The sequence below is a fragment of the Stigmatopora nigra genome, chromosome 6 (assembly GCF_051989575.1).
Source record: "Stigmatopora nigra isolate UIUO_SnigA chromosome 6, RoL_Snig_1.1, whole genome shotgun sequence".
NCBI classification, from domain to species: Eukaryota; Metazoa; Chordata; class Actinopteri; order Syngnathiformes; family Syngnathidae; genus Stigmatopora; species Stigmatopora nigra.
Genome location: NC_135513.1, coordinates 10,341,656 through 10,361,172, shown reverse-complemented (window position 1 = coordinate 10,361,172; position 19,517 = coordinate 10,341,656). Strand labels below are relative to the sequence as shown.

At 38.0% G+C, this 19,517-nt stretch overlaps 2 protein-coding genes across 3 annotated transcripts in view; one reads left to right on the top strand and one right to left on the bottom strand.

Annotated features, from left to right (window-relative positions):
• Positions 1-5,447: 5,447 nt before the first annotated feature.
• Positions 5,448-12,972, bottom strand: LOC144198202 (uncharacterized). The gene is made up of 5 exons (XM_077719107.1): positions 12,838-12,972; positions 12,005-12,076; positions 6,946-7,060; positions 6,741-6,850; positions 5,448-6,061 (listed from the first exon to the last, which is right to left on the bottom strand). Exons 2-5 carry the CDS (start codon positions 12,069-12,071, stop codon positions 5,919-5,921), a joined length of 435 nt encoding a protein of 144 aa, XP_077575233.1. The 5' UTR covers positions 12,072-12,076; positions 12,838-12,972; the 3' UTR covers positions 5,448-5,918.
• A 727-nt stretch (positions 12,973-13,699) lies between these two features.
• lcor (ligand dependent nuclear receptor corepressor) overlaps positions 13,700-19,517 on the top strand; it is a 31,448-nt gene continuing 25,630 nt past the window's right edge. Inside the window, exons 1-3 of one of the 2 annotated variants that reach the window (XM_077719930.1) lie at positions 13,700-14,131; positions 14,216-14,318; positions 15,827-16,000. In XM_077719930.1, coding sequence (XP_077576056.1) covers positions 15,904-16,000 — 97 coding nt within the window. In that variant the 5' untranslated portion in view covers positions 13,700-14,131; positions 14,216-14,318; positions 15,827-15,903. Of the gene's footprint in view, positions 14,132-14,215; positions 14,319-15,783; positions 16,001-19,517 lie in introns of those variants that run through there. The other variant, XM_077719931.1, reaches the window with a different exon arrangement.

Below are 19,517 nucleotides of genomic sequence, written 5' to 3'. Positions count from 1 at the left end.
GGGAAGAAAAAAAGGAAATAAAAGCAAATATACCTTCATTTTGGAGAGATGTTCTATGGTCTGATATAAGCACAATTGAACTGTTTGGCCATAATGAGCATATTGTTGACAAGCACAAACGCTCCAGCGTCCCACTGTGCACAGTGGGGCACACAAAGCAATTAGACACACACAAAAACCACACGCAGTTCTTTAGGTAAGTGTTCGTGTGTTTGTGCCAGTCTTTTTATCTTTGAGTGGTGCCAAACAGTGAAGAGATTTTGACTGGCTTTATTGTATCTTTGTGGTATTCCGTATTATTGAAGCACACTAAGTGTTCGCATAAAGAAAGGTAAATGGCTTACTTGTTAGAAAAGGAATGTACATTTTATCCTTTATTATCTTGCAATGTATATACAACAACTAGAGTATATTTTGAAAGAAACCTTGTCTAATCCATAAAAGACATGCTGGAATTAATGGCGTTTTTATGGGAGGAATGTTTTCCTCTTTGGCAATAGTACTTTACTGTCATTTTTTTGTTTGGAATAGGGACTTTTTTTTTACATTAGAGGAAAAAAGTTGGCTTCGACACAACTGTTTTCTGTGATACAATTTAAAAAAAGTCTAAATATATTAGGAATTTGAGCAAAAAATGGTTTTGATATCAATAATACAAGTGCATTGCTAGTTTGAATGAATTGGATATCCTTTGTTTTGATTGGCTAGAAATGAAGGTTATTAGGGGCCATAACCAGTTTAGTTTAGTTTGCCTTATGTTTAATAATTGTATTTTTATGACAATCTGTTAAATTCCCACCTTTCTATTCAGGCAAAATATCAAAAAGTGAATATAAAAGTATGTAATTATTAATAATTGTATATCAAATGTTAACACTGTGGCCTTCATGACCCAAAAAGTGTATTTCAAGTCTGTTTAGAGTTAAAAAAAAAAATACCAAAAAACATTCCTACTACAAAAAATAGTATCTTTCAGGTTTAAAAAATGTTTCTTTTTGTTTCTTTTTGGAAAATGATAAGACTAGTAATTTGATACTATTTATCTGAGATGACATATTCCATCCCAAAGACAGATATGTCCTTGTCTTTACATTACGATAAACATAGCGAGTACATTTTGTCTCCCGTCTTTCTCAATTATGCACAGTACATAATTTGCTTGTGTGATTATTGGCCACAAGATTCCTTTTTATTGCATCTTATCAGCATGCACGAGAGCATGTCCTCTCTAAACAGAGAAAACAATCATTTGGGAATCAGGGCTGATAAGGCGACACACCAAATGCTTTTTCCACGCCTCCCTTGTTTTTACACAAGAAGCAAAAATAGGCAAACCCTCCCTGTGGAGATGGATTAACAAAACGAACATTTAAAAAGAAGAAAAAAAGACATTCAGCACAAGGCGAGCGCCTCTTTTCTTGATACACAAACACACACAATGTCGCAAATACAAAGCAAAATAAAAGACACATAAATATGCACACAATGAAATATAAATATATTGTTCAGAGACACACAGGACCACACACACGCACACACACAGCAATTGAGTAATACAAATACACAAAACAAGGACATGGCAAACACACAAATACACACTCAAACAAAAGTAGAAACCCACACTGAGACAAACAAATATAGTGCACACAAATGCACGCATCAGTTGGAGGAATAATATGAAACAAAGTGATCTGCAGTGGATATTTAAACAGTTCGCCATGGCAACAGGCTCTGCCGCGGCAACCAAGCTAAAGAGCCACACTCGGGATGGAGATGATACAAATTAAAGGCAACTCTGGGCGGTTGCCGGGGAAACGCCAGGGAAGGAGGTGAAAGTCCAACCCAAACACACCTTAAAGCCATTTAAGTGACACTGGCTGAGTGAGGGTGGGTGGAAGAAGGGGGAAATTGGGGGAGGGAAAACACTCCGTCACAGCCGAAAAAAGGTGGCAGAAAAAATTGCTCCACCTGTCAGGGAGTGTGATCCCACTTCAAAATCCTCCATATGCTATCCATGAACGTACCTACCTGTGTGTGTGTGTCTGTGTGTGTGTGCCTGTGTGTGTGTCTTTGATGTTTCGCGGTGACACATAAGAATAGAATACTTTGTTTTTTAATGCCTATTTAGATTAGATTAGATTAGATAACTTTATTCATCCTGCATTTGGTTAAATTTAATTGTCACAGTAGCAAGAGGGTGAGAATACAGACACAGCAAAAGACATTTTAGCCATAAATAAATAGGTAATAAATAAGTTGATTAATAAATATATACATAAATTAATATATGAATAGATTAGCATGTTGCTTAAATATATTTATATATGTATACATGCATATATATATATATATATATATATATATATATATATATATATATATATATATATATATATATATATATAAAAATTTAATTTAATTTCTATAGGAAAAAATGCCATTTCTAAAGGTTTGTTAACCATGTCATTGCTAGCTCTATATATTGATTTTTTAAGTCAAAAGGTAAAGAAAAAATGTGACCATAATTTGTCACATTCATTTTTAAGATATAAAATAATGACAAGAGTACATAAAAATGTTTCATGAGTTTCTTTTGCATTTCAATTCCAAACACAACAAAGTGACAGTGAAATCAATTCATTAGAATGGACACAAAAAAAGTGATTAAAAGTGCAATAAGTTCCTGCAGTGATGTTTTTTCTTTTAACATAGTCCATATATTGATATACAATAACGCAACTTTAATCTGAACTCAAACACTCACTCATACAAATTCCTCTGAGTAAAACCTTGACAAAAGTTAATGTTTGATTTCAATGTGTTTTGACTTTTGCCCCAAAGAAGTCTTTTCATGTTATTTAAGGCAATTCGCCCATTGACTTTTTGCCCTTTTTTCTTTTTTTGAACATCTCACTTCAGCATCTTTCTTGCCTTTTTTTCTCCTTACAACAATAACATCCTTTATTCTGCATGTTTACATTTAGCATTCAGAAGACCTTCAGACTAATAAATGAAGTCTCATTTTGTGAAAGTGAAATAACGCTGTAGGAATTTAAAGAGTGCGGCAGTGATTAAAGGACCCAAAGCACAGTCACTTTTTTTTTCTTTCAGGCACACGGTGGACTTTCAAGGTTGTCCAACATTTCTCATACTCACTTAATATTATTTTTTCTTCTTTTCTACATCAATTCAAAATGTACATAAAATACAACTACAGATCATGGTGGACAATAGCTAAAATCAACAGTTGAGCATTTGAGAAACATTTTGGCCTGACTAGTAATTATTCTTGTCTGGGTTGCGGGGTGCCGGAGTTTAGCTGAGTTTGGTGGAAATTGAGGACTACATCCTTGACTTTATTATTGAAATTTAGTGTGTGTTTCATTGTGAACAAATGGCAACTCAGTGAAAGTTTCGACAATTTGATGGAAATTTGGAAATAGCAACTTTCAACTAGGAATTCCTTCCAATTCCATCTCGAAGGGAATACGTATTTTCTCCTTGTCCCTTTAGGGGATTTTTGTCTACTCAGTTTTCCAATCACTTGCCAAAAATGTGCATTATAGGCATACTGAACTCTCCAAATTGTCCCTGGGAATGAATGGTTGTTTGTCTCCTTGTACCCGACAATTGGCTGGAAACCAACTCCGAGTGTCCCCGAGCTACTGCCCATAGTTAACTAGGATAGTCTCCAGCACCCTTGTACGGATAAGCGACTAGTAAGATGAATGATTGACAGATGGAAAATTTGACCAAAAGACATCATCCATATATTTAACATTGAAGTTAATGGAGAAATCTCTCTTAGAGCCAAAATGGAAGACTTCTCATGTCTTTTCAGGCACAGATTCTTACATTTTCTTGGCCTTGGCAAGTTTCACAGTACTTGAAACCAATTCTTATGTGGTCCTTTGCACTATTTTTCAAACCAAGGGTACAATTTTCACTATAATCAACCAACTTTTCAAAAAAAGAAACAGAAATTCAGATCCTCCATTCCTGCTCAAGTCTCTGTATACTAATTTGAGCAAATCTCCCACTTGGCAAGAGCCCAACACTCATTCATCTATTGTTATTTACAACAAAAACCAAAAAGACACCCCCTGGTACCCCAAGAAATGGGCCATAGTTTCTCAAAGCTCAAAACAAGTGCGACAAGAACATCCAGAATGTCCCATCCTTATGGATGCAGTGAAGTGGCTTAAGTTGCATTTAAAGGGCTTTTGTGTTCCAGTTGTGTGAGGCACAAACACTTTTTGACTAAAATACACACACAAGTACAGCGACACACACACTCCACTTAAAACTAACAGTCTTTAAGGACCCTGATCCCAGAGTCAATAAAAAGAGTGATTCCTTTCCAGCACGTGCACGAATCCCAAATTAAACATGCGCTCAAATATTCACATAACTGACAATGTACTCCTTTTGATGCTTCACCCTATATGCATATACACACATACTATAGACAATTCCCAGCAGGCACGTCGACTTCATTCTCAGGCATCACACGCCCCTCAGCGCCACGACGCAAACAATAAGAGAAGAATTGTGGACGCTAAAGCTAAAAATGGGCTTAATTATAACGTTAGTCCCTTATAGGGCACTCGTTTAACTCATTGGTTGCCAGTGATGGCGCTAAATGTGCTGGGCTGTCAATCCCAATGAAAGACAAGTATCCGTAGCCGGTTTTCACAGTTTAAATGAATTGCATGTCTATTGATGACTCAAATATACTACAAAATATGAACAAAAAAATCCACTTTATAAAGTTATTGGTGTCATCCCTACACTAAATTTATGTTTGTATTTATTTTTTATAATTAACGAAACTTGGGTTCTATTCCAAATGGCAAATGTATCATGCAGAATCTTGGAGGAAAAGCCAATAGGAATTGATTTTTAAACTATAGTTTTCAATAACATTTGATACATTTATAATTGTATTTTAACTAGCTATTTCACCAAACTCAAAACGGAACTTTTTCCTGTATCAAATCATTACTTCCCCATTGTAAGTTATACGTATCCAGAATGTAAACATTTTTACTCGAGAGTTTTGACTACATAAAACAAAAAAAAAAGAACCTATTCCTGTTTATACAGTAACCTTATTCAATCTCAAGCAGTAACTTAAAATTGTCATATTTTGAGGGGGCACTTTTAGAAAAGCTTGAATCTGTGAGTCACTGATTCTGGATCAGCAGAGGCCGGGTGGCACTGAGTGATTGGCACTGAGGGAGGAGGCGGTTATTGATGCTTGCCGGTCTGAGATCAGACCAAACCAGACGTTGAAAGGGCACTGAGTGATCCATCAAGGCAGAACATAGAGGCAAGAAGACACCCTTGGACTTTCTGTTTCAGGAGCACCAATGAGAGGTCTGCCTAGGCCCTTTTCAGGTGTGTATGCATTTCTAGGTGTGAATCCAAATATGTTTTCTACCGTTAAGACGTGGAAATTCCACCATGCTATTGTGATGACTTTAAAGTTTCAAGTTTAGGCCATAGACCCTAAAAATGGCTACTCAGAAGTTGCTTCCTGAGTCTTTTTGTAGGTCTATCATGTCTACTAAATGACATTGGGAAAATTAACACCAGCTTTAAGGAACTATTGCAGTATAGTAGCGTTGTAGCCATGGTAACTAAATCACAGTCAAACAGTTAAAACGGCAAATGCATAAATATTTGGGTTTGGAGATGTAGACACAGTGAAAAAACAACAACAGCTGAATAAACTTCTCAGTTGTTGACTTGTTTCAGGGACGTTGAGTGTAGCACCATTATGTCGGTTTCTAGCCGATACAGAATCAGTGACTCTTGACAGAACTCACACAGATAAAGAAAAGCAACATGGGAGGTTACATTACAAGGCAGTTTGAGTTGAAACAGACGAGGGGGTTGCAATGCCGTGGTCCGGGTCACATGGCCAGGGCTCGGGCTTTGGCGGCGGCCGCTTGGGCCCTCTGGACCGCGGCTTGGCTGCTCTCCCGCCGCATCAGCTGGCTGCTCTCAAAGAAACCTTCATGGCAGCCACCACCGCCATCCGCAAATGTCAACAGCCCTGCGTCATATATGCACATTTCAAAAAGCACTTTCAAACCAATGCCATTACCAAAGCTTGCATTGGAACAGAAAAATGACCATTCACTTAAAATTGATTTGATGTCCATTGCTTGTCACAAGCAGTGAATGATTTAATGAAACTATGACATGTTCATCTTGATTCGTCAACTGGATCACATCAAGTTCAAAAGGAAAACATCATCTATAAAAAAAATATATAGATTTGTACAGATAGCTTAAGGACATGTATGATGGCTTGGACTTGAGTCGCCAATGTAGTGTTTCTGTTAAATGTTAGCCAAACATTGTGTTAATGTTTAACACATGACAACATTTGGGACATTTGGCCACTCCTAAAAAACACACCTAAAATCCATCGAACAAAACGTGTTATTCAGGCTTTCAGAAGCAATCGACTTCAACCTTTCATTATGGCACCTTAAACCCAGTTTTGTGAGCTGAGATAACGATAATATTAATACTTGTAAGGACCTGTTATGCCGCCTATAGACCTTCGAACACCAAAAGTTACCAGGTTGACTGTAAAAGCCATTTTTGAAGCTTTATACATGCGGCAAAATGGACAAGCAAAAGTGGAGTGGAAGATGATACTATGTTTCAACCACTATTGCAGTATTTTTGGTACAGAACAGACCGAAAGACAGAAAAAATCTTACCGGAACCTTGCACACAACCACTTCTAAAGTCGCCCTCAAACGTCATTCCATCAAAGCGTGTAAAGACCCCAACGCCTTGGAACTTCCCCTGCACAAATTCTCCTTCATACCTTCACAAGGTCAAAGAACATTTGGACTTTTAACAGCAGTTGTCAGAAATTCTACATCGTTACATGAGCAGGAGGAGACATTTCTTTGGTCAGACCTGGAGCCGTCAGCGAAGACCAGCACACCACAGCCGTTGAAGAGTCCGTTTTCAAACTGGCCGGTGTAACAGGTTCCGTCACTGAAGGTCAGCTGACCACGGCCGTGACGAAGACCTACAAAAGAAAGTTTTATAAAAGAAACAGAGACGTATGTTTACGTTTGAAGGCTTACTCATGGAAGAATGTCATGTTGGGGATGACTCTCAAATTTAAATGTTTGAAAATTTAAGAACTGTTGGAAAATTGTTGAAAGAAAACCTAGAAATTCTTCTCTAAATCACATTTCCTGACTTTGTTGTCTTGTCTTTGACTCGATTGGACTCTATGATGGCCTTTTTACAGCCCACACACTGTACTTTTGACACCAGTGATTGTCTCTACTCAAGTTTATGTCCTTGAAGCATCACCGAGATTAAAACAACGCAAGGAAAAAAAGTCAATGTATAGGAAATATGAAAAGAGAACTTGAAAAATGAAAGTGAATATGATGAGTAGGATCAAGACGGTGTTTTCTTAAGTGGCAGTACTGCAGATTATTTTTAGACACGTGTTTCATAAACATAATAAACATGGCGACATTCTCTTGTCGGAGATGAATGGATTTTTTATTTTGTTTTTTATATTTGTCTGTCAGATTTTGAGCTTTAGAATCATGTCGGAGTGACAACTCCTGTCATGGCAGTCTCTGAGCTGTCCTGGATGACGTCCCCATGGTGTGCCACTGACAAAACCACTTTGTCACATCTTGCCTGTTTATACTTCAGCTAGGATAACTTGAGCTTTACTCAGCTGAGTGACAGCACGGGCAAATACTCAAAAGTCAACATTCATGACACTCTATTGTAACTTTAAAGAATCTTCTTCACTTTACATTAAGCTTTAATGGCATCCTAATGTCGGCCACCCATCAGAAATAACAGTTTCAGAGATCTTCTTTGAGTGAGGTAGTTTTCAAGGGATGAAGTAACTGCTTTTAACCTAAATGGTCAACTTTGTGCCGTGTCAGTATGGCCGGTTGAGACATTTTTGGCCAAATATGGTAGACGTGCATTCAAATAATGTGTCAGTTGCTCTCTGAGAAAACCAGAACATGATAGTTATTCTTCTTCTCCAGGTTAGTAAAGTAGATTTTTGAAAAATTGTATTCTTGCATTCTCCTCCCAACCGTTTTAGGGGCTTTCGACTTTTACGGTAAATTTAGCTTCCTCCACTGACCCACTTTTGGTTTCGTATTCTGTATTGTAGCATTACACTGTCAGTTAATCTGACTACTATTTGTCAATGGGTCATTTTCCTTGGCTTTGCTTTGCCTTTGAATACCTTAGCAGTTTCTACTATGCAGAAACAAACTTACATTTCATTTTCATTTCAATAGTTGTGTATCTGTGTGAATCTTAATCATTGATTTTTGACTACTTATTGAAAATAGTCAATTTAATTAGTATATGTAGTACTATACTATACTATGACTGACTTTTTGGTATGCTAGAAAAAAATTGAAAGTGAAAGGATCTCAAGTTTGGTCAATGCATGGAATTTGCTGTCCATGACTTGATGAATATTTTGAAGTTCCTCCAGGATAAAAGGAGATACCCAGGTTTTAATATGTTGCTTTTTAGTGCTTAGATCAATGCGGAACTGGATGGCATGTGATGAAGAAGGCTTTGGAGTGCGAGAAGAAAGCCATTTCAGGAGGTTTTTTTTTCTCTCCCTCCCGTTATCTGAATATTCCCAGATCCACAGTCTCTTTTCACATTTGAATATTCCCAGCGGGGGCACTAGAGCAACGAGCACATCTCGTTAGCAAAGGAGGCCCATAAGTGGCTTCAGGTTCCTCGTAGGAGCTCTACGCCAGGAACATGATTTAGTGGCGTTTAGGGGGCGGATAGGGAAGGTGGGTGAAGGGACGTCGGGGGGTGTTACGGAAAGGGGGGTAGGGTTGTAAGGGAGCTTTATAGCGAACAGCCAGTTTGCTAATGGCCAAGTAAATTAACACTCCATCTGTCAGAAGAGTGCAGCTTGTTCTTTAATCTCGACGGGTGATTTGGACCAGAGATTTGAAATACTAAGTCGAGATCTTTTCTGAGATAACCATTTTGGGAATTACAATATGTGTAGTACATGAAAAAAATGGCATCTGTAATGGCATAAAATCATAAAATATAAACCTTATTTCTTGAAATAGTGCTTTTACCCTTTGACACCATATATGTAATACAACTATTTTTATATCTAAAAAATATTGCAGTTTTTTTTATAAAATCCTAGCCAGCTATATAGTTTTCTTTTTGTAAAAAAAAAAAAAAAAAATATATATATATATATATATATATATATATATAATGTATAAAATACTTCTCTACTTACTCCAGAAAATGATGACGTCATTGAAAAGCTCAGTGAAATCTCAAATGTTGAATACTAAGGTAGTACAATAAGAAATAAGTCAAATGTTTTATCTATTTTGGGCTTATTTTTATTTTTGAGGTATTAGAGAACAAATTTTGGTGTCTTTTACAATTTGAGGCGGAAGTAAGAGTGATTTATTTTGCTTTCTAGAACATGGGTTAAAGTGACAGATTATCTGCGGATAATGTCATGTGGTTGGACTTGATCCGTCCAGTTGGAATGTAATCCACGTTTCAGATCCTTTTGGTCAGTGTCGCTGGCTAATTGCAGAGGCAAAACGGACGCGTAGTAGTTAAAAAGGTTTCCTGCTGTTGTAGATGTTTGTTGACCTACTTCCTGTAACATGATCGCCCACTGAATTATTCAACACATACACACACACAGTCACATACACTTTTTGTTCATTTCAATACCATTAAAAATCAATACTATTTCTATTTTATTCCAAAGTATGTTTTTTAAGTTATTTCTCTGATATTGTGAGAATAAAATAGGGTCTTTTTTTCCCTGATAATATTTTTTTCTTGAAAATATTTTACTTTTTTTGACATAGAACATCACACTTTTATTTAAAATTAATAAAAATCCACTTTCCCCCTATTTTATCAATCTAATGCAACCTATTTTAAACATTTACAAGGTAAATGAATATTTTGAGTAAATAAAAAAACAACTATAACCGTCTTTTAATAAATACAATTACATTTTTTGATTAAAAAAAGAACACAAAACAAATACTCTCAGTTTATACCTTCAATTACCACTCAAACGTGTTGGGTTTTAATGTCATAGAATATTTTAATGAGTACCCTATAAAGGGTTAATACCCCCACGGTTGTCATGCAGCTGCCTCAACATTTTGGTTGTTATTGTCCACTAAATGTTGTGTAGTGAAAACAAAGAAGACCCTAGCACCCAAATCAGTTGCCACATTTTGCTTGTTGACACGATGGTAAGCATATGCTCACCCTTCTCCAACCTCGCACCTTGGCAGCCATTTCGAACCTTTCCCAAAGTGTTTAAACAACAAAAAAACTTGAAAGGGAAAATACGGGCTGAGATGGTGTGATTGTGAGTTCCGGGTTCTAACAGATGGTGTATATACATCGCTTACACCTTTACGTCTTCTTCGAGTAACCCAAACGTGTTCAGACAGGCAGGCACAGTCAATTTTGCACTAAAACATAATCTGAGCATTGACATCTGGTATCATAACAATAAAATATATTCTCATTTAAATTCTTTTGTAATCACAAAATACACAAATGACAGGATTAAGAAAAATAGAGTAACTACACACCAGATTCTATTCAGAATGATGATGTCCCAAACATGACATTAAATATTAATAATGACTTAAAATAGGAGGAGAATGACACATGCTCAGAATGTTGATGAAATGGGACAGAAAATAACCGCATTTGGGAATACCGAAGTGGGAATATGTACTGTACTGTGTAGTACTGTGTATTGTGACATGGGATGTTCCCTGTTCTCTTTGAAAAGCGTAGCAGTCTCCATTTTACATCTCTAATATGTTAATGAGGTATGTTGGACACGAGAGCAGCACTTTTAGAGAGGGAGACTCTGCCTACGCAGCAAAATTTAAAGCATCACCATATTTGGGCATGCTTCCATCCATCCCCCAGGCCCCAAAATGGCATCGCTCTTTCTCTTGCCACCATAAAAGCTACCCTGCAAATAGTTAAAAAGGCTTATCCATGATCAAGTTCATTCAAAATTTCTGACCTCTGTGACCTTTTACTTCCGGACCCCCAAATTTAATCACCATTCTAAGATATCGTTAGCCTCAAACAGTGGCAAATGTATCTTTTTGCGACTTGCCAGGCGGGGGAACATCTGGAAAAGGGTGTGCGTCTAACCATACGTCATACAAATGTGAATGATCATGCTCCTCATGTCTCAGCTTTCGAACGTGAAACAATAATTTTCTTACCCACTTTCAATTTGGTATTCCGACACATCACATGATAAGCACAACTTGTCTCCACTACTGTTTTCCACAGACTCCTCTAACGACGCAAGCTGGAATCCTGCCCTTTTTATGTCATCGTTTTCAACTCTACAAAGGTGAACCACTACATAAAATATTTGTATTCATTATATTTTAATGATTGATTTTTTAAAATACATTTTGACAAGGCTCAATCAATTATTTTGTGTCGAAAAAATTGTGACAACCACTCTGAGTCCAAAAAAATAAAAATTGTTAGACCTTTGACTTTGATGGTTCTTTAGTAAGAATGATACGGGTGAATATATGCTGATTAAGCTGATTCAGCAATTTCTCCTAGACCTATCTACAAAAAGGGGCTACTAATGACATACAGAATGGTCAGAAGAGACGGCACTTAAATAGAAACCCTTGTAACAAGGAAAGAAGACGTAATACATGCTGACTGAGAGATGTGATGTAGTTCTTGTAAGCACACATGACATGACTTGACTCTCTCCAAGTTCGACCTTCAGGCCTCCTTGTCACAATGCGCTTGCTTCAGCACATGGGAGAACGAAAACAACACAAAGTACACATACACACACGTGCAGCATGGCCATGATGATGATGATGATGAGGATGATAAAGCTGTGCGGGTCATCATGCAGTCGACGCATGTACGCCTTTCTTGCCTTCTCGCCATTCCCCGTGGTATTCCTCGCCGCTGGAGTATGTGAAGGAACCTCGTGTCAGGGTCATGGGTTCTGCACACATAGAAAAGCACACACACTATATTAGCATCAGTATGGCAGTTATATCATAGGGGAATTATGCTATGGCGTCCGCCCACCCCAAAACAAAACAACTCACCTACTTATAATAGATTGGTGCTCTTGTGCCGTATTATACATTTTTAAACAATTACTAAATTACTTTTAATTTTTCTAATTTACTATTAGAATTAATACTAATAAAAAACGGTCCCAAGTACATTACACAAGTTTATGCATGAAAAATGTTGCCTAATTTGGTCTGCATCCTATTTTTTTTATCCAACAAAATTGGCTATCATCTTGTGCAAATGCAAGTATAAATTTTATACAGTAATGTGAGCAATGTGAGCTTGGAGACAGCAATATTTGAGATTAAAAGGAAAATAGTACATGTATTTTTCATCAAATTTGCTAAAATACCTAGTGATGTCATACACCCTTGTCTTCCTCTTTGTATTATTTCAGGCAAACACATTAAAGGTTTAGAATAACAGAGACGCCTCCGTGGGTAGTGTCATGTATCCACATTTATATTTTCATTCACAACACAAGCTTTATTAGGCGCAATTGTTTGTGAAGTGCCATTGTTTTGTGTGCGAGTGCCAGTGAAGGAGGAGGCTTTCCCTCCATCCAATGTTGCCACAGTAACGGCGCCTGGATCCCTCTCATCCTGTCAGCATCTGGACGACGCCTGCCCCCAATTACATGACAATCAAACACACACGCGTGAGGAACAAAAATAAAGCTTTTACCTGTTTAATAAAACAGCAAACTCGGGTGTCTCGCTACTACATCGCTGAACTCACACATACACAGATCGGCTCCGAACGGCGAGAAATTCGCCCCTTTCCTCACTATTTTCCCGGATGTCCTGCAACGCAACGCCAAGGTGGGATATTGCAATTGGTCTATTCATCGCTACTCCAATTCAATCTGTGATCTCATTGGCTATATGTTTCCAAGCACGATATACAGAGGCACCGACATTTTTGTCGAGGGCAACGGGTTCAACGACTTAATTAGCCGGAGTGCACTTCTCTATAAGACGTTTGCCCTTGCAGCTTTTTATGTGCTGCAGGATTACAAAAGGGCGACGAGCTTTCCCCCCTTTTAATGACTCTCTGCCATTTCGCTTTTCAATTTGGTGATTAGGCCCATGTTTTTGGTGAGTTTTATGGAACTTGATTTACGTGCACTAGGATGAGAGGGCGGCTTCAATGAGCACAGGGCAGGATGGCGTTCAGTTTCAAAATAACTGCCTGATGGCTCTTTTCAATTCACTAAAAAGCTGACGAGGATTAAAAAAATACGACAAGGTGACCCAAATTAAAACACACGTTGACTTCCCGGGGATTCATTAAGGCAGGGCACTAATAATAATATCCCCCAGCACTCAAAATGCAGCACGTACCGGGAAACCCAGAGATGGGAAATATTGATTATGCCGATGATCTGATACATATTTTGGGGGGTTTCGTTAAAAATCTGATCTGATATCTAACTTATTTTAGACACTAATAAAAATGCGATTAGTAGTAATCATAATCAACATCCCCTCCAAGATGCGTAATTGCGCACTGGTCTCACAATCATACACTCTCAGCGCACAAGAAAACCTATCTAGCGCAGTGTACGAACTGCAAATATATTAGATATATAGATAACTTTTTTTCCTGAATGATTTTATTGCGTAATTCATTGACCGATATCCAGCCAATCATTGGTCACGATGCATTGACGCAACCCAGCCAATCACGGCATTGACAGCTCTGGCCCATGAGGCTACAGCTAACTCCGCTAACGTGCATGTGAAACGTCGACTCTACAAAACAACATTAAAACGATCTGTGCATCTTTTAAGTTATATTGGCTGTCGCAGTATATGTGCAAATGGAAGAACAAGCGTTGAAATCGGTAGATCTTTTGTTTTTCGAGTGAGAAAGATCTTTTCTGCAAAGCGTGCAGCGAATGTCAAGTTGTGCGCGAGTTTTACCTGTTGGTAAAATATGGACAAATTGAACGCCAGACTGCATCAAGACAAATAAGGTAAGTCCGATTTTTGCAAATTCTAGTTATATTCATTATGATGTGTGATATGCATTGGTATTAATAATTAAATGTTATTGGTAGATCTTGATGGGTAGTAAAACCTGTTGATGACAGCTGTTGATACTGCTGTGTGGCCATAGCAAGTACTTCAGATGTTGCTTACACTGGTCATCAGTGTGCTCAGGTAAGTTGTCTCTATGTTCTTATGGAAAAAAAAATGCACATTTGTCACAATGTGGTATTGTGCATCCCTTTTTTGGTTTACAAAATGGATTAATAACAGCATGTTCTTCAAAAAGATTGTGAAATACACGGTATGCATGTCTGATTGGTTAGCACATTCGTTTCACAGTTCTGAGATCGAGATGTTTTCTTATAGGGGCCATTCACACAAGGAAAGTCCCTAGTTTGCTTTCTCTAGTCATAATGCAATTTATTTTGGTGTGGTTTGACACACCGATGAACTGGCAATCAGCATTCACCAATACACCAACAATGGACGTACAAAAACATAGGGTTTTAATACATGGACAGGGATTGATGGCAATCACAAACACTTGGGTCACACAAGGAAGACATACCCATCGCTTTACTATTTTGAGGGAATGTGACATCCCCTTTTTGAGGCCAAGCATGCACAAAACAGCGTTTTTAGTCATTTTGTAATGAGGGTATATACATACAGTGCTGTCACTGTTTTTCCATACAATTTGAATAATTTATTCAACAACACAAGTAAATGCAGCAAATTTAACAATAATTGAATTGAATGCATCTATTGGCAATGTATAAGTTTAATGAGATGTAAAGCATTACCACAGTGCACAAATAACAACAACAAACAAACAAACAAACAGACAAATAAAAAATACATAAATAGATGGATAAATAAAAAACAATTAAAAATACATTAAATAAATACAATAAATAAATGCAATAAATAAATGCAATAAATAAATGCAATAAATAAATGCAATAAATAAATGCAATAAATTAATGCAATAAATTAATGCAATAAATTAATGCAATAAATTATTGCAATAAATTAATGCAATAAATTAATGCAATAAATTAATGCAATAAATTAATGCAATAAATTAATGCAATAAATTAATGCAATAAATTAATGCAATAAATTAATGCAATAAATTAATGCAATAAATTAATGCAATAAATTAATGCAATAAATTAATGCAATAAATAAATACAATACATACATTACATAAATTAATACAAAAATAATACAAATAATTAATAAAAAATAAAAAGGTCTAGATGTTATGTCATTAAGGCACATTTAAAAGCCATTATTGGGACATCTTTTCCAACCACCATGACAAGAATCCAAAACAACCCCCCATTGTAAGCAAGCCGCTGCTTATTTACATGCGCTTCTAGGCAAGCTAACAACGTTCCTTGTTTCTACGCCTTAAATCCAGTGACCTTTGACATACATCGGCCCCTCTAAAGCAGGCCACATTTGGCGTTCATACACAACATTAAAAAAAAAAGAGACAAATATCCCCTAGGACGACCAATGGCTGCAGAGATGCTTGTAGGGAGGGAGGGGTGAACGATGGAGAAGGAGGGGGTCTTTTCTGCTGGCTGGGTGGGACGAGAGAGCGTAAGAGAGAGAGAGATAGAAAGGGGGGATGCTGCAGTCGCGGCTACTCATATTTTACTCCCACCCAGGTTTGGAAGAGTGAGCCAGCGAGGGTGACGCGCGCACCCAGCAGTATGTGCGCGCCCACGGGAGGGGCCGACAGAAAATGGCGAGCCTGTGCAAGCGGCAGCAATGCACACTAGAGAGGCGCGGCTTTCGCCAGGAGCTCGACTCGTGGAGGCACAAACTCATTCACTGTGTAGGTAAGCTCCCTTGGAATTGCGTGCGTGTGCCTGTGTTTGCGCGTGCACATGTGGGGAAGCGACTGCGTGGACTTTATTTCAGTTACAGTTTATTTTGCGACCCGCTCGTCAAGTGGACGCTCGAGAACTGAAGCAGGTATTATTGTTATTGTTGTTGTTGTTGATGTTGACGTGTCCCCTCAAACCCTTCCACACTCAAAATGCAGTTGGTTCATTCCTTTTGGCTTGTTTGTGAATTATTCTGATTTATTTTTTTTATTCTAAAGGGTTTCTTTCCCGAGCTGTTTATTTATCGAAGGCGTCACGTGCTGCTCCACAGCCGCGCCTCGGCCAATCAGCGTAGCCCGCGTGCCCGTGCACCGGCCGGATTTTTTGGTAAAGGGAGGTGGACGTGCGCGCTCCCGATCTCCAAACATGACCCCCCACCCCCTACCCCACTCCTCTCCACCTCCTCTACTCGCTTCATAATGGGATTTGGGGAGCGCGCATAGCTGCATTGGGAATGTCAGTGGAGATTATTAGGAGCAGTTTGAAATGTGTTTTTCTTCTTCTTGTTGTATTTTTTTGGTTGTGTTTATTTTGGAGGAGCACCAAACCCCCCACATTCCGCCCCCAAACCGCCTTTCGGTCCTTCTTCCGCACCCTCTGTGTCCATTTGGTGTATTTCATTAGCTGGCGTTTTAATCCGGTTACATCCAGCCGTCCTGATGTTATGTCAAGATTATCGTCCACTCTGCCAGTGATCTCGCGACCTCGCCAGCCTAATCCGCCTTTTACGGCGTCCCCGGAGCGGGAGGAGCCAAGTACGGGCAGGCAGCAGTGGTGGGAATAGCTGTTTTCCCCATTTTTATTAATTTTTTTTTGGAGGGGGTGGGGGTCAGCAGTGTCCAGATGTTGCACATTGAACCATCACCTATTTATGTATCGCTCTATTTTTTTCTTGTCAACAGATTTTCGTATAACCAAAACTCATAGGAGAAGGAATAGGGATGGTTTTCGTCAAGTGTCACTTTAATTTCACATAAATGTACACTTCATTCCATGTATTCAGGTAATTTAATGCATGGTTAAAGACAGTATTAGTTTGCGATATTAAGCGCTTAACTTAAATTGGATACAAATATGTTCTTACAATATTCTGCATGATTTGCATTTATTATTTCGGGTGTATGAGTTATAGATGTGCCAGTTTTGGGATAAGATTGGCCTTTATTGTATGTTTTAGTACTGAGATGTACTTTACTTTATGCTTGATGTATACAAACTATTCACTACCTCGATCTATGGGGCTGTGCAAAGTCAATGTACTCTATCTAGCCTCTTTAGATGGCATGTAAATGAGCTGTTTCAATCTAATTGATGAAGCTATCCATCTAGTATAAGGCTCCAGACTAACTTTTTAAAAAAATAAATATTTATGTGGAGAATAGTAGCTCCTTAGCTGACATTTTACAGGCGCCAGTGGAACATTTAGGGCTGCACAATGTAAATTGACTGGAGGGTTAAAGTTTACATTTGCATTCAATCTTATCCATCTCACAAATGACCCACTTCCTATTATATGTCTCACTTTGAAACATGTTTCACTCAGATAAAAAGCGCTATCTTTTGGGATTCACAGTTAATAGCAGTTATTACTATAATTCTTTTATTTCTTGATGTCTTTGCTTGGTTTCTTCCTTTTAGTATCTGCTGCCGTTGCAGCTATTATGTTTTTAAAAAATGTGTTTGTCTTCTTTGTGGGTTTGAAGGTAATTAGTGGCCAATTTGTACGGCTTGTCTTTTGTATTGGAGTGATGAGTGATGTGTTTATTGGGGAAGCACGCTCCATGAGAAGATTGCACTTGCAGTTCACATTTTGATTCTGATAGTTTAATCCCAAACTTCGGTTTTCTCCGGGTACTCCAATTTTTACCCACATCCCAGAAACTTGCATGACAATGTGATCGAATTGTCTGAATTCTCAATAGTGTAGTATGCAAGGTTATTAGTTTTTCGATATATGCCCTCTCTTTGCTTGGAAATCAATTCAAGGGGTAGACCACCTACTGCTCAAAGTTGTTTGGGTTAGGCTCTAGCACCCTGTGACTGGTCTGAGGTTAAACTGTATAGAAGTGGATGAATCAATGAACTATTTCTATGTGATCTGATAGTTAGGGCTAGAACTTAAAAGACGGACTTAGATTTGATTAGTGAACATTTCCATGATTGCCAATGGAAAAATGCTACCTTTTGTTGGTAGAGCATCTCTTAATGTCTCCCATACTCTCAGCCTCTCTGCCACTTTCTTATGTGATTGCTTCTTTTGGAAATGAAAACATTGGAGGTAGATGCATTAGTATAGTGTCTCTATATTGTTGTACTGACTTGATCGTTATGTGTACAAACTTCCACCCACCCACTTATACAAACACAAACACACCCCAACACATGGAACGTGTGTTTGGAGGGGAGCCAAACAACCGGCTACACCAGGGGTGCTCAATATGTAGATCGCGATCTATCAGTAGATCACTAAGGTACTATTGGTGGATCACATGACAGTAAGATTTGATCCAAGGATTGGATTTGTAGTCAAATTTTACTTGAGCTGGGAAACGGTGCCATCTCGTCTCCAAGCACGATTACAGCCTGCCTACACTATTCTGCTGGCATCAGGTTTATCATCAGCATACATAAGTCAAAGTTGGCTCCTTAAAAAGTTGATTTTGATAAAAAAAAGTTTGAGCATCCCTGGAAAACACAATAGCGAGCAACTACATGCTATATATTTCAGCAACACGCTTATTTATTTATTAACCTATTTATTACCTATTTATTTATATCTAAATTGTCTTTTGCTGTGTCTGTATTCTCACCCTCTTGCTAAAGTGACATTTCCCGAATATGGGATGAATAAAGTTATCTAATCTATCTAATGAGTAGCAACAGAATGAAGTGTATGCAAGTGGCAACAGCAATAGACTTACAATGTTTTTCTGACATTCAATCAACAGACTACTTGCTAGCGAGAAGTGACAGGCTACAATTACTACACGCTTATTGTCATCTCGATACACGGAAACGCATTTGTGTGGTATTTGCCGTACAATAAGTAGCCGCTAGATACTAATTTAAGACTCATTGCTATTGAACGGCTATTTGTTGCAATCTTAGGCACATAGGGAAAACCCTTCCCTAAAAGACTAAGCTATTAAATGCTATATAGGTCTTGTTTATTCCAATGTAGAACTAGAATTTTGTGCTTAATGTACTCTATCTCCCCACAGTCTGTGCAAGTCTTCTTTTGTGTTTGTGGCTTTTTGTATTGCTCGTTACATGACCCCATGCGTGGGTTTGATTGGGTTAGTCTTTGGACATCCACACCATGTGAGCTCATGCGAAATTGGTAGTATTATCCAAAAACACACATGCAACACACACAAAATGTTGACTTGGACCCACCCGCCTTTTGGTAAATTCCTTTTTAGAATAAAGGGCTTGTATGGAAGGTCATATTCGAGCTGCTTTTGATTGT